Raw genomic sequence first — 16,137 nt, 5'->3', positions numbered from 1 at the left:
ACCGCCCCGACCGCGGGAGAATAAAGAGGGAAGATGATTAGACTTTATTGCCTTCCATCACAGTGAGGAATGTGGGGAATCTGCTGTGGTGGATGTTTATATTAACTTTTATGTACATGTGTGTTGTTTTTTTTAGTATGGCTGCATGGTAATTATAGTTTCACTGTACCTTAATTGTTACACGTGACAATAAACAGACCTTTAAAACCTTTGAATCTGTCATTGACTAACTTAAAATAAATGCTGAGATTCATCAAAATCTCTATTGTAATTATATCATGCTGTATCAGGATGATAAATGTTGAACTCAATCTATGATAGATCTAGCAGGTTTTATTATATTTTAAATTGTTTTACATTCGAAGGAAATTTACAAAACCTATTTTATATATTTGCATATCAGATGGCTTCATTATCAAAAATCTTGCTCGTGTGGAATTTTCTAATTTCAATCAATTGTAGCTATTCTTTCATTAGATTTTCGGTTTGCTTAGACAATTCCATCATAACCTTGAAACCCACACTTTTTCCCAGCAATTTGGCAACCAAACGTCAATGCTTCCTGAATAGACTTGCCTGCAAAATAAAAATCACATAATACAGAGTGTTATACTATTATATAACATGGTGGGTCAGGTATATCCACATAACATAAAGCCAAACACTATGAGATCACATATTTTCATAGTTCGATCACACTCGTGTTAGCATAATGTTTAAACATTGAGAATACTAGAATTTATAGCAGTTTTTATAGAATCTCACAAAAAAATTCCCACTGCATGTATGCTAATACAATATTCAACAAAAAATGTAGTAATTTAAACCAGCAGGAAGGCATCAGGGACTTGGTGTACACTTAATTGATCTCAGGGAGGTGGTACTGAAAAGAACCTGCAATCAACTTTATTAATTCTTGGTAAGGAAATAAAATAATTTTGAAATCTCATTCCTCATAAATTCAATTCTAATCAAAAACTTTGGAAGTTTGAACATCAGGATGAATACAAAATTATCCAGTTTGCACATGAATGCCAGTATGTGCCAAGTGCTATCCAAAACTAAATGTTCCAAGTCTACCTGCAAGGAGTATCAAGGGGGAATAAAAAAAAGTTTAAGGATTTTAGGTCTTATTTACATCATCCTCATTTTCAAAGTAAGGGAAAATTAACTAACCACATTGATATAACATTTTCTGTCTTTCACTTATTACCTCTTAAGAGTTTCTTAAAGCTGAAATATGATAGGGGCTCATGATGACCAAATGAGGGCTTGTGTCCAATATGTGACAAACCATTCTATGGGACAATGTGTTAATGAAATGTAGGCAATGTAATAATCTCACACGAAACAGCTTACATTTAGAAAATGTTTTTCCTTCTTAAAAGCTGACTTGGTTTTGTGAGAGTACAACAAACTCAGACCTACCGTTATGCAGTTCAAATATCACAGCTGCATTGAAAGTATCTCCAGCTCCAAGAGTATCCACAAGCTTTTTAGGAGGAAAGGCATTTGAATGAAAAAGCCCATCAGGACCCATTGTATCAGCTCCTTCCTCAGCCCATGCACAGATTAGGTGTGCACTAAAAGTTAAAAAGAAAATCAATTCAATGGACTATAATTACAATCATTTATTTGAAATAAGAGTGCACAAATCTAGGTTAATGTAATTTGTCTATTCTATCACTCAATGGAGATTAGTTTACTTCTTTTGTTGACGTAACTATATTGCTAATCTGACACCAATCACTTGGTTAAAACCTTTATTTCTGATCACTATATCTTAAATGAAAGACTGTAGCATTGATGATGGTGCAAAAAAGTTATACGCAAGGTACAAGAAGTGTGAGACTAGACCTATAAAAGAAGATGATTCTATGTATCTTTCATCTAAGAAAGGAGAGAATGAGATTTATCTTTTGGAGAATCCAGCCCCTGAAAAATTATTTTTCAAATTATTGTTAGAAACATAGAAAAATAGGTGCAGGAGTAGGCCATTAGGCCCTTCGAGCCAGCACTGCCATTCAATATGATCATGGCTGATGATCTAAAATCAATACCGTGTTCCTGCTTTTTCCCCATATCCCTTGATTGCTTTAGCCCTAAGAGCTAAATCTAAGGGGCCTGTACCACTTTCCCGAGTCCTCTGCCGAGTTGAAAGGACCTTAAAAAAAATCAAGACTTTTGTGATCTACAAACTCCTACTCCCGACTATCTTTTTACTTGTGGACTTTTTTGGCATGCTGGAAAAAAAGTCCCGATTTACCTGATGCCCCGAGTGGCTACGGCTGGCATAACGAGCCGCTACGATATATATCTACGGCCTCCTATGGACTTGCTACGGGCATTCTCCGAGTTTGAATCAAGGGGAAAACTCGGGAGAATTCGTGAGTAACTTGGGAAAGTGGGACAGGCCCTTAACACTCTCTTGAAATTTCAGAAATATTTTTAAGAAATTTCTTTAAAATGATGAAAGATAGATAGTGTTTTTATTTGTGGGGTACAGCAAAGAGAAGATAATTGCTATAGATCACCAAAAAGACTTTTACCCAGGGAGATAAGAATTGGTTAAGATGTTTAAGAAGGAACTACAGATGCTGGAAAATCGAAGGTAGACAAAATGCTGGAGAAACTCAACGGGTGAGGCAGCATCTATGGAGCGAAGGAAATGGGCAACGTTTCGGGTTGAAACCCTTCTTCAGACTGATGTGAGGGGGGCGAGAAGAAGAAAGGAAGAGGTGGAGCCAGTGGGCTGAGGGAGAGCTGAGAAGGGGAGGAGAAAGTAGGGACTACCTGAAATTAGAGAAGTCAATGTTCATACCACTGGTGTTCAAACTGCCCAAGCGAAATATGAGAAGCTGATCCTCCAAATTACGGTGGGCCCCACTCTGACCATGGAGGAGGCCCAGGATTGAAAGGTCGAATTCGGAATGGGAGGGGAAGTGCTGAGCCACAGCGAGATCAGGTTGGTTATTGCGAACCGAGTGGAGGTGTTCTGCGAAGCGATCGCCAAGCCTACGCTTGGTCTCACTGATGTAGAGCAGCTGACATCTAGAGCAGCGGATGCAATAGATGAGGTTGGAGTATGTGCAGGTGAACCTCTGCCGCACCTGGAAAGGCTGCTTGGATCCTTGAACGGAGTCAAGCGACAAGTGTAGCATTTCCTGCGGTTGCATAAGAATTGGAGTTGCCATCACAGAAAATGATTGATTCAAAGAGGATAGATGTTTTAAAAAGGAAAGCTTACTGCACATACGATAGAGAATGGAATAGAAGTTTACGCTGATAAATTTTGATGACAAAGGAAAGGAAGAGGCTAAAATATAGCATAAATATCATCACGGACTGATTGGAATTAAAGACTAAATTTGGCACTATTCTCCAAGATAGGGTCAAAGATTCAGCATGTTCACTTATGTAGATACTTGACACACGTTTCCAACGGTCTTGAGAACAAATGGCAACGTGGCAATAAGCACAATGTAGTGGTCTTTATATCCAAAATCATAGCTCGAACACTGCAAAGTAAAAGCAGTTGATTTTAGATCTAAGAATACACCTACCCAGGTTTTACCCGACTGTAAAATCCTTTTACTGCTTCTGATGCTGAATTAAATCCAAAGTGTCTGGCAACATCTTTGCCGACAAAGACCTAAGGGATGCACAGACAATAAATACCTTTGCTTGTTGTATGATAGATGTTGTTCTTTTTATATATATATATATATATATATATTCAATTTTGGTTCTTTTCAGATATTTATTTTAAATAATAATAATAATTGGTGAAAATACAAAATAAAAATAAAAATTCTTGTAAATAAGTAAATATTTTTGCACGGTAGATTTTGTTCATTTTAATTATAGATTTTTCCATTATTTAAATGTATATTATTTAAATAATAATTGGTGAAAATACATTATTTTCTATTTCTAGACTATGACTGGGATGGTATGTTTATCTAAGGCTTCATATTTTTGGGCCGTTTTTGATTTAAACACTCCTTTAAATGGAATAAGATTTTGTTAATATTGTCCTACTTGTTTATATCTCTCCAAGGGCTGACTGACACTACAGCATTTTTCAGAACTCCACTCTCACATTAGCAAATCCATTTTATCCATTGACACTGCTTTTTACAAAAATATGAGGATTGCTTGTCAAATACTTAACATAATTATCAGCCATTTCTTCAGTAATGCATTGTGAAATTGTATTATTGTCATGTAACATCAGTGCAAAAATAAGTGCATTCTCTTTCTGTTTCTATTGCAGTGACAGCCCTGAAGGTTAAAGGCTCCATAGTAGGACTTTGCCCATAATCTTAGAAGACATCACTACATTATCAATGGCAGTGTTATACAGTGCAGTGCCCTCCATAATGTTTGGGACCAAGACCCATCATTTATTTATTTGCCTCTGTACTCCACAATTTTGGATTTGTAATAGAAAAAAAAATTACAAGTGGTTAAAGTGCACACTGTCAGATTTTATTAAAGGGTACTTTTGTACATTTTTGGTTTCACCATGTAGAAATTACAGCTGTGTTTATAGAAAGGTAGACAAAAGTGCTGGAGAAACTCAGCGGGTGCGGCTATTATACATGGTCCCCCCCCCATTTCAGGGCACCATAATGTTTGGGACACATGGCTTCACAGGTGTTTGTAATTGCTCAGGTGTGTTTAAATGCCTCCTTAATGCAGGTATAAGAGAGCTCTCAGCACCTAGCCTTTCCATCATCTTTGGAAACTTGTATTGCTGTTTCTCAACATGAGGACCAAAGTTGTGCCAATGAAAGTCAAAGAAGCCATTATGAGTCTGAGAAACAAGACTAAAATTGTTAGAGACATCAGCCAAACCTTAGGCTTACCAAAATCAACTGTTTGGGACATAATTAAGAAGAGAGCATTGGCGAGCTTACTAATCGCAAAGGGACTGGCAGGCCAAGGAAGACCTCCTCAGCTGATGACCAAAGAATTATCTCTATAGTAAAGAAAAATCCCCAAAAACATGTCCGACAGATCAGAAACACTCTTCAGGTGTGGATTTGTCAATGACCACTTTCCGCCGAAGACTTCATGAACAGAAATACAGAGGCTACATTGCAAAATGCAAACCACTGGTTAGCCACAAAAATAGGATGGCCATGTTAGAGTTTGCCAAGAAGTACTTAAAAGAGCAACCACAGTTCTGGAAAAAGGTCTTGTGGACAAATGAGACGAAGGTTAACTAATATCAGAATGATGGCAAGTATGGAGGAGAGAAGGAACTGCCCAAGATCCAAAGCATACCACCTCATCTGTGAAACATGGTGGTGGGGGTGTTATGGCCTGGGTATGTATGGCTGCTGAAGGTACTTGCTCACTTATCTTCATTGATGATACAACTGATGGTAGTAGCGTAATGAAATCTGAAGTGGTATCTGCTCGTTCAAACAAATGCCTCAAAACTCATTGGCCAGCGGTTCATTCTACAGCAAGACAATGATCCCAAACATACTGCTAAAGCAATAAAGGAGTTTATCACAGCTAAAAAATTCTTGAGTGGCCAAGTCAATCACCCGATCTGAACCCAATTGAGCATACCTTTTATATGCTGAAGAGAAAACTGATGGGGACTAGCCCCCAAAACAAGTATAAGCTAAAGATGGCTGCAATACAGGCCTGGCAGAGCATCACCAGAGAAGACACCCAGTAACTGGCGATGTCCATGAATCGCAGACTTCAAACACTCATTGCATGCAAAGGATTTGCAACAAAATACTAAATATGACTACTTTCATTTTCATGACATTGCTGTGTCCCAAACATTATGGTGCCCTGAAATGGGGGGACTAGGTATAAACACAGCTGTAATTTCTACATGGTGAAATCAAAATGTATAAGAATGGCCTTTATTAAAATCTGACAATGTGCACTTTAACCAAATGTGATTTTTTTATATTACAAATCTTAAATTGTGGAGTATAGAGGGAAATAAATAAATGATGGGTCTTTGTCCCAAACATTATGGAGGGCACTGTAGATGAGATACAACCTTTGGTGCCAAATGCCCATTCTAGTAGTTTGGGAGGGTATTAGAATGTGTTATTTAAAGGAGATCATTGAGGATATCTAATGCCTGAACCAACATTTACTAGTTTAACTAGGCCATCAATTAATTAAACAACTGCTTACTTTTCCATAAAGCAGCAATAAACATACTTTAAATGTATTTAGTACATTTAAGATACAGTAATGCAATCTTATATGTGCAATCATTATAGATGATAATAAACAGCTAATTTAATTTAACCAATATAATGTTAATTGTTTTTCTCTACCATTTCTAGAATAAAACATACCACATCTCCGTGTCCAAAGAGCTGGTACAGTTCTTCTCTTGTTTTCTCAATCTCCACAGAAATAGTAATTCGCTGCTCGGCTGACACATTAGCATTGTACTGCACCACCTGCTGTATCATGGCCACCTGCTCAGATGCATTTCTGCCCTGCGTATCAATGACAATTATACAGATTCATGCCGTGTAATTTTGTTAGTTTATGATTAAGCATGTTGACATTCACGGAATTGAAAGGCATCACTTGATAAATTCATGGTATGTTTCCACTTTTGGATAGAGTTGTAGTCATAAAGCCATGCAGCAGGGAAATGCCCTTTGGCCCAACTTGTCTATACTGACCAAGATGCCCCTCTAAAGCTTTTCGAAACATGTTCAAATGTGTTTTAAATGTTATTATAGACCTGCCTCAATTACCTCCTTTGGCAGCTCATTCTGTATACCCACCACCCTCTGTGTGAAAAGTTGCTCCTCAGGTTCCTATTAAATCTTTGCCCTCTCACTTTAAACTTATGTGCTCCGGTTCTTGATTCCATGACTCTGTGTAAAAAATTCTGCATATTCACCATATCTTTTCCTCTTTCAGATCACCCCTCAGCCTCCTGCGCTTTAATGATTAAAGTCATATCCAGTTCAACCTCTCCCAATCTCAGGTCCTCAAGTCCTGATAACATCCACGTAAATCTTTTCTGAAATCTTTCCAGCTTAACAATATCCTACCTGTAGCAGGGTGACCAAAACTGAACCCAATACGCCAAATACGCCACATGCTTTGGTGTCACCTGCAAACTTACTAATCATGACTTGCACATCCACATCCAAACATAAACCACAAACGGCAATGGACCCAGCACTTATCCCTGAGGCTACCCATTAGTCACAGGCCTCCGGTCCGAAAAACAACCTTCCAACTTCATCAGCTTCAGCTTCCTTCCATAAAACCAATTCTCCAATTGGCTAGCTCTTCCTGAATCCTATACGATATCACCTTCCAGAGCAGCCTACCGTACAGAACCTTGTCAAATGCCTTGCTGAAATCGATATATACAATGTCTACAGCTCTGCCCAAAGACTACGTCTATGGTTTTGCCCTCATCAACCTTTTAGGTTACTTCTTCAAAAAACTCAATCAGATTCATGACACTCTCCCATGTACAAAACCATGTTAACTATTTCTAATCAACGACAAATGCATATATCTTATCCCTCAAATTTTCTTCAGTAACTTGCCCACGACAGATGTTAGGCTCACTGGTCTATAGTTCCCAGTTTTTTTCTTGCAGCTCTTCTTAAATAGAGGCACAACATTAAACCCCTTCCAGTCTTTTGCCACCTCACCTGTGACTAATAGTGATTCATATACAGTGGCTTGCAAACGTTTTCATACCCCTTGAACTTTTCCACATTTTGTCACGTTACAACCACAAACGTAAATGTATTTTATTGGGATTTTATGTGATAGACCAACACAAAGTGGCGCATAATTGTGAAGTGGAAGGAAAATGATACATGGTTTTCAAATTTTTTTACAAATAATAAACTGCAAAGTGTGGCGTGCAAAAGTATTCAGCCCCCTTTACTCTGATACTCCTAAATAAAATCCAGTGCAACCAATTGCCTTCAGATGTCACCTAATTAGTAAATAGAGTCCACTTGTGTGTAATCTAATCTCAGTATAAATACAGCTGTTCTGTGAAGGCCTCAGAGGTTTGGCAGATGCAGTATAATGTGGATAAATGTGAGGTTATCCATTTTGGTGGCAAAAACAGGAAAGCAGACTATTATCTAAATGGTGGCCGATTAGGAAAAGGGGAGATGCAGCGAGACCTGGGTGTCATGGTACACCAGTCATTGAAAGTGGGCATGCAGGTGCAGCAGGCAGTGAAGAAAGCGAATGGTATGTTAGCTTTCATAGCAAAAGGATTTGAGTATAGGAGCAGGGAGGTTCTACTGCAGTTGTACAGGGTCTTGGTGAGACCACACCTGGAGTATTGCGTACAGTTTTGGTCTCCAAATCTGAGGAAGGACATTATTGCCATAGAGGGAGTGCAGAGAAGGTTCACCAGACTGATTCCTGGGATGTCAGGACTGTCTTATGAAGAAAGACTGGATAGACTTGGTTTATACTCTCTAGAATTTAGGAGATTGAGAGGGGATCTTATAGAAACTTACAAAATTCTTAAGGGGTTGGACAGGCTAGATGCAGGAAGATTGCTCCCGATGTTGGGGAAGTCCAGGACAAGGGGTCACAGCTTAAGGATAAGGGGGAAATCCTTTAAAACCGAGATGAGAAGAACTTTTTTTCACACAGAGAGTGGTGAATCTCTGGAACTCCCTGCCACAGAGGGTAGTCGAGGCCAGTTCATTGGCTATATTTAAGAGGGAGTTAGATGTGGCCCTTGTGGCTAAGGGGATCAGAGGGTATGGAGAGAAGGCAGGTACGGGATACTGAGTTGGATGATCCGCCATGATCATATTGAATGGCGGTGCAGGCTCGAAGGGCCGAATGGCCTACTCCTGCACCTAATTTCTATGTTTCTATGTTTGTTAGAGAACATTAGTGAACAAACAGCATCATGAAGCCCAAGGAACACACCAGACAGGTCAGGGATAAAGTTGTGGAGAAGTTTAAAGCATGGTTAGGTTCTAAAAAAATATCCCAAGCTTTGAACATCTCACGGGGCACTGTTCAATCCATCATCCGAAAATGGAAAGAGTATGGCACAACTGCAAACCTACCAAGACATGGCCGTCCACCTAAACTGACAGGCCGGACAAGGAGAGCATTGATCAGAGAAACAGCCAAGTTTTGGTAACTCTGGAGGAGCTGCAGAGATCCACAGCTCAGGTGGGAGAATCTGTCCACAGGACAACTATTAGTCGTGCACTCCACAAATCGGGCCTTTATGGAAGAGTGGCAAGAAGAAAGCCATTGTTGAAAAAAAGCCATAAGAGGTCCCGTTTGCAGTTTGCCACAAGCCATGTGGGGGACATAGTAAACATGTGGAGGAAGGTGCTCTGGTCAGATGTGACCAAAATTGAAGTTTTTGGCCTAAATGCAAAACGCTATGTGTGGCGGAAAACTAACACTGCACATCACCCTGAACACACCATCCCCACTGTGAAACAAGGTGGTGGCAGCATCATGCTGTGGGGATGCTTTTCTTCAGCAGGGACAGGGAAGCTGGTCAGAGTTGATGGGAAGATGGATGGAGCCAAATACAGGGCAATCTTGGAAGAAAACCTGTTAGAGTCTGCAAAAGACTTGAGATTGGGGCAGAGGTTCACCTTCCAGCAGGACAACGACCCTAAACATACAGCCAGAGCTACAATGGAATGGTTTAGATCAAAGCATATTCATGTGTTAGAATGGCCCAGTCAAAGTCCAGACCTAAATCCAATTGAGAATCTCTGGCAAGACTTGAAAATTGCTGTTCACAGACGCTCTCCATCCAATCTGACCGAGCTTGAGCTATTTTGCAAAGAAGAATGGGCAAAAATTTCTGTCTCTAGATGTGCAAAGCTGGTAGAGACATACCCCAAAAGACTTGCAGCTGTAATTACAGCGAAAGATAGTTCTACAAAGTATTGACTCAGGGGGGCTGAATACTTTTGCACGCCACACTTTTCAGTTTTTAATTTGTAAAAAAATTTGAAAACCATGTATCATTTTCCTTCCACTTCACAATTATGCACCACTTTGTGTTGGTCTATCACATAAAATCCCAATACGTTTGTGGTTGTAACGTGACAAAATGTGGAAAAGTTCAAGGGGTATGAAAACTTTTGCAAGCCACTGTATCTCAGCCAGGGCTCCTGCAATTTCTTCTCTAGTTTCCCACAATATCCTTGCATATATCTGATCAGGCCCAGGAGATATATCTACCTTTATACACCTTCCAATGTCCAGCACCTCCTTGACCGTAATACGGACTGTCAAGACATTTCCATTAACTGTCCAAAGTTCTACTTCTTCTTGTAGGATTCCGGCAGTGTAGACGCTGCTAAGCGTATTACTGCTCTCCACAGGTCAAAGTTTGAACTAAATCCTTACATACAATCCTGTAACTTGCAGGAATTGAAGAACAGCCCTGGATATCAGTTGATGTTTCTCACTGTGTCCAAACAAAGATGAAACAGAAAAAGCCTCAACTCCAAGTCCTGTCAGTCTAACAAACAATACTTCTCTTTCTACCCTGTACTTTTTACATTCTAGGAAAACATGCTTAACTGTCTCATTACTCCCACATTCACACAAGCCAGAAACATGTTTCCCTACAATGCACAAATAGTAATTTAACCCACAGTGTCCCAACCTCAATCTACACAGTTTAACTGAGTCCCTACGGGACAAAGATGTACAGAAACATATTTTCCTAACTTCAGATTGTATAGAAAAGTAGTGTCTACCCCTGACTTCCATTTCCCATCCTCTCTGCCATTCTTTTGTTAAGCCCTCTTTAATTATTTCTCTCAGTTCCACTCTCCCCAATAATACATGGATATCTATTTATCTTCTTAAACTCTCCTTTGCTATGAGGTCCACCTGCTCATTCCCCCTCACCCCAGCATGCCCGGGAACCCAGCAAAAAGTGATGTTACACGCAAACCCAATTCTAAAAAACACACTCATGATTTCATTTAGAATGTCAGGACGTGCTTTAGATTTCCCTACTCTTAAAGTTTCAAGAGCAGCTGCAGAATCAGAACAGATAATGACTTCACTAAAACTGGCTTCCTCAATCCACCATAGAGCCCATTGAATTGCCATTAATTCAGTCGTGAGAACAGAGCTTCCATCAGAAATGCGCCGGCCAATCTTCAACCCAAGCTGCTCCACATACACTCCAAACCCAGCTCTCCCACTAACTGGATCTTTAGATCCATCTGTAAAAACAATCAAAGTGCTCTCACTGATTGAATTAAGATATTCCACTATTCTTGGAGTCACCTCGCGCTTATCTTTTTCCTGAAGAAAAGCAAGCTCAATAAACAGTTCAGGAAGAACCCAATAGGGCACAGGTAGCCATATTGTATGCTCTATAATACCCCCTTGTTCCAAACCCAGCTTCTTAGCCCACTGATTTATAATGACAAAAAATGTGTTATATTTGTTACCATCATCTACCTCTTGCAACAAACACCTTGCTGGGAAGGTATCATTACACCCACAAAGTTTAGCCCAGTAATGTAACCCTAGCTTAATGCGCCTTAACCATAAGGGCATTTCTCCCATTTCAACAACTGTCCAAAGTTCCCCAATCCTCATGTTTATGTACAACAGGCAGCACAGAGTTAAAAGTTTTGTTTCTGAGGGGCCATATTCTTTCTTTAGTTACCCTGTTTCCCTTCATGTAATCTGTAAGGATTTTCATTAATATCTGTCGGAGCTATCTCCTGCCCCCGCTTTGCTCTCCTGATTTCCTTAAGAATGCACCTTAGTTCCCGAAACTCCTCCAGGGATAAACTTGATCCCATCTGCCTATACATGTTCCATACCTCCTTTTGCCTGACCAGAGCCTCATTTTTTTCATCATCACAGCTTCCTTACTCTCACCTGCCTTGTCCTTCACCCTAACAGGAACATGCATGCCCTGAACTTGTCATCTCACGTTTAAACGCATCCCATTTACTAGAGTGGCATTGGAGGCATATGGTATGTTTGCCTTTATTGGTCATGGCATTGAATATAAGGGTCAGGAACTCATGTTGCAGTTTTATGAACCTTTGGTTAGGCCACATTTGGAGTAATCTGTGCAGTTCTGTTCACCCCATTAAAGGCTTTGTAGAATGACAGAAGAGGTTCAATAGAATGCTGCCTGGATCGGAGGGTATTAGCCAAATCCTGGCCTGTGATTTCTAAACATGGAGGAGGAGCATCAGCACTGATCATCTCAAGGGTCTACCATTGAAGCATGTGGAGGCTGTGTGAAAACAACAGCAGGATCATATCATATCATAAATGACCCATTTAATTTTACATTAATATTTCAATCTCGCATGAGGTGAGTTAGAGAAGCACTGGAATGCAATGAAATGTAACCACAAAATAGCTTTTTTGCTAACACTGTTACATCTTTATATAATCATAAAGTCCAGATGTGTTACTCCTCATAACCAAAATGTAATTATTGGTGAAAGAACCGTTGATTTGAAGGTGACTGCCCATTTTAGATTGTAAATAAATCACTAATTTATATGCATTTTTGAAGACCAATGTTTACTTACGAAATTTCAAATGATTTGATGCAACGTTTGACCATGAACAATATCAGAAATAGACAATTGTTGACAATAGCTTGAAAACTGAATTTTGGAGAAGTTGGATGGAAATTTGAGAAATGACATGACCAGACTCGGTGATAAATAAAAAAGGAGGTTTGAACAGTCAGACCCATTCTTGTGGATCAAAAGAGATGGGATAGTGATATTTTGAAAGAGTGGGGTAGAGTGGTTCAAGAATGTGAAGACGGGTGAAAAAATATCTGAAATTTGGGGTCAGGGTTATTATGTTTTTGTTCAGGGAAAAAAGTATTTGTTAAAAATTGGAAAAGGTTTCATTTTTTTAGAATAAGACTCCTTAAAACTTCTGGTGCACAAATAGAAAATAACAGTTTTATACCTGCCAATTGGTACTCAGGGTTTACTCCAAAACCTCTTCACCACTGAATAAAAATAGTCAGCATTTTCCCATCTCATTTTCATCAGGAAATACCATGTTTTTATTCACTATGTTGGTTAGAAATGTTACTGAAACTCATATATATGGCTTTACAAAAGCCTGTTTAAAGCCAAAGAAATTTTGCAAGGTCTTTATTAGAAATAATATAACAATTGTGATCTGCAATGCAGTTTGTGTGTAAACCAAATCCTGATTTTAAATAGCAGAATGGATAGTAAATTGGCTCCATGGAAGGAAGCAGAGGGCGATGGTGGAAGGTTGCTTCTCAGACTGGTGACTAGTGGTGTGCCTCTGGGTTCGGTGCTGGGCCCGTTACTGTTTGTCATCTACATCAATGATTTGGATGAGAATATACAGGGCAAGATTAGCAAGTTTGCTGATGATACAAAAGTGGGTGGTTTTGCAGATAGTGAAGATGGTTGTGAAAGATTGCAGCAGGATCTGGATCGATTGACCAGGTGGGCAGAGGAATGGTTGATAGAATTTAATACAGAGAAGTGTGAGGTGTTGCATTTCATACGTCTAATAAGGGCAGGACCCTCACAGTGAATGGTTGGTCTCGGGGGAGTGTGTAGAGCAGAGGGATCTAGGAGTACAGATGCATAGTTCCTTGAAGGTCGAGTCGCAGTTAGATAAGGTGGCCAAAAAGGCTTTTGGCACATTATCCTTCATCAGTCAGAGTATTGCATAGAGAAGTTGGGAGTTCATGTTGTAGTTGTATATGACGTTGTTGAGACCACATTTAGAATATTGTGTTCAATTCTGGGCACCATGTTATAGGAAAGATATTGTTAAGCTTGGAAAGGTTCAGAGAAGATTTACGAGGATGTTGCCAGGACTGGAGGGTGTGAGCTATAGGGAGAGGTTGAGTAGGCTGGATCTCTATTCCTTGGAGCACAGGAGGTTGAAGGGTGATCTCATAGAGGTGTATAAAATCATGAGAGGAATAGATCGGGTAGATGCAGAGTCTCTTACCCAGAGTAGGGAAATCGAGGACCAGAGGACATAGGTTCAAGGTGAAGGGGAAAAGATTTAATAGGAATCTGAGGGGTAATTTTTTCACACAAAGGGTGGTGGGTGTATGGAACAAGCTGCCAGAGGAGGTAGTTGAGGCTGGGACTATCCCAACGTTTAAGAAACAGTTAGACAGGTGCATGGATAGGACAGGTTTGGAGGAATATGGACCAAGCACAGGTAGGTGGGACTAGTGTAGCTGGGACATGTTGGCCGGTGTGGGCAAGTTGGGCCAAAGGGCCTGTTTCCACACTGTATCACTCCATGACTCTATGACTATCACATAAATACAAAATCTGCTCTTAAAAACAAAGACAGGTTTAAGATTTGCCTGTTCTTGGACCACTGAAGTGAATATAATCATAGTGCATAGTTCCCTCAATACTTAACAGTCTTGCCTCAGTGCTTATATATCCTTTCCTTTTTCAGACATCAAAGGCAATTACTTGGTAAATATTAAAGGGGAAAAGATTTAATAGGAATCTGAAGGACCAAGAAATGCATCACCATTGGCTCCAGAGAAAACTGGAAAAACAACTTTTTGTTTCCATTGTAGGAAAAGTCATAACACCAATATTATATAAACTGCTTGATTACAAAAGCCACCACTTACCTCCCAGTGAATCCATTTGTACTGCGAAAGATCAACTTTCCTAAAATCCTCTGAAGTAACATTTGGTAAATTCCTAGATGCAACCAGATTTAAATCAAACTTAAAAATGGGTGTTGCAGAATTTCAGTTTCACTATAAGATAATTAAGCTTTACAAGATGTCATATTTTTGGCATATAATGCTTTCCAAATTTAAGTTACATTATAGAAAACATTCTGAAGAATGTATTAACTACAGAAAAGTACTATATTAACATAATTAAAATGAGGATCAAGCAAATTTAAGTGTTTGCATTTAATTTACATGCATTAAATTACTGAAGCATTCAATTTTGAACTTGACATTTTATAGAAAACATCTTGTTACCTTCAATTACTAAGGTTCACCATTCCATCTGATCTTGAATTCTTTCCCTTGTCTCTTAACTAACCATCTCGTCCTGATCACTGTGAGCGTTCAAGTGTGCAGGCACTACCTCAGGCTCCATTCTACCCAAGTGCCGTGGTGGTAATTAGCTCCTTTGTGAGCTGAGCAGTTGCCCAAAAACAGATATATTTTAAAAAATCAGAATTCTTGTCAGTGTTCTCCAGAAAGGTAATGAAAAACCTTGATTTTTTTCATTTGGACAGTCACGCTAAACATTAGTCAGTTTGGCAGGAGACAAACAAAATTCTGGCCATTGATGGAGAGAATTTATCTCTCGCTGGATGAATATCTGGCCAGTACTAAATAAGATTCTTTATCAGTTTAGCACTATATATGACTCCCTCTCTTTAATAAATGTTTTACACGTGTAAGATGGCAGATCAGTGTGCATCCAGAGTCTAATTTGCAAAGCTAGAATAATGGTTCATTTTAAAGATGTAAATGTTAACTGTGACAGTTCATTATACAAGTTTTATTGCAAATGATGTCATTATTTTCAAAATTCCTGAACTCCACTAACTCATAATTATCAAATTCTTATTTAGGTTTTGAACTTATTGCAAAGTTCTCTCAGTGCCAAGCTCATTATGAGACTCGCTGTCACTGAACAAACACAAAGCCAAAATCAGTTGGCATTAAGTCAATGGTTAAAGGTCAAGTTATCAAAAGGTTCTAAAAAAAAACCTCATTTAATTATTAACCTTTGAAGTAGTGCCAGTTTTGGCCTTTCAAGCATCTGTTCTGCCTGTTGAATTTGAAAAACCCACCTGACAAAAAGTTCAACGGGAAGAAGTTTGAAGTGGCTCCGACTACTTCCTTCCAAACACAAATCAAATCACAAATTTAAAAATCAGACCTGAAGTCACACCAGCACTGAATTGAAAACACATGGAAAGCAGTTCCATGCATGCTATTAATTTATCAATTTAGTTTGGAGTCTTAAAAATATTTTTTGTAACATCTTGTTTTTTCATGCTAATGTCAATAATTACTAAACACCAAGTGATAGATGCAGAAATTGAAGAGTCGATTGCTTAACCTGTAAACAAAGCAGGCTTAAT

The 16,137-nt window shown here is 39.1% G+C and overlaps 1 protein-coding gene across 8 annotated transcripts in view; it reads right to left on the bottom strand.

Annotated features, from left to right (window-relative positions):
* Positions 1 to 255: 255 nt before the first annotated feature.
* Positions 256 to 16,137, bottom strand: part of khk (ketohexokinase) — a 37,789-nt gene continuing 21,907 nt past the window's right edge. For 7 of the 8 annotated variants that reach the window (XM_033022366.1, XM_033022370.1, XM_033022364.1 and 4 more), the window contains 5 exons: positions 14,651 to 14,723; positions 6,345 to 6,491; positions 3,564 to 3,652; positions 1,429 to 1,583; positions 256 to 576 (listed from right to left, as the gene is read on the bottom strand). In XM_033022366.1, coding sequence (XP_032878257.1) covers positions 491 to 576; positions 1,429 to 1,583; positions 3,564 to 3,652; positions 6,345 to 6,491; positions 14,651 to 14,723 — 550 coding nt within the window. In that variant the 3' untranslated portion in view covers positions 256 to 490. The remainder of the gene's footprint in view (positions 577 to 1,428; positions 1,584 to 3,563; positions 3,653 to 6,344; positions 6,492 to 14,650; positions 14,724 to 16,137) is intronic. The other variant, XR_004412298.1, reaches the window with a different exon arrangement.

The sequence above is a fragment of the Amblyraja radiata genome, chromosome 6, assembly GCF_010909765.2.
Source record: "Amblyraja radiata isolate CabotCenter1 chromosome 6, sAmbRad1.1.pri, whole genome shotgun sequence".
Classification (NCBI taxonomy): domain Eukaryota; kingdom Metazoa; phylum Chordata; class Chondrichthyes; order Rajiformes; family Rajidae; genus Amblyraja; species Amblyraja radiata.
This window is presented reverse-complemented; position numbering and strand designations above follow the sequence as displayed.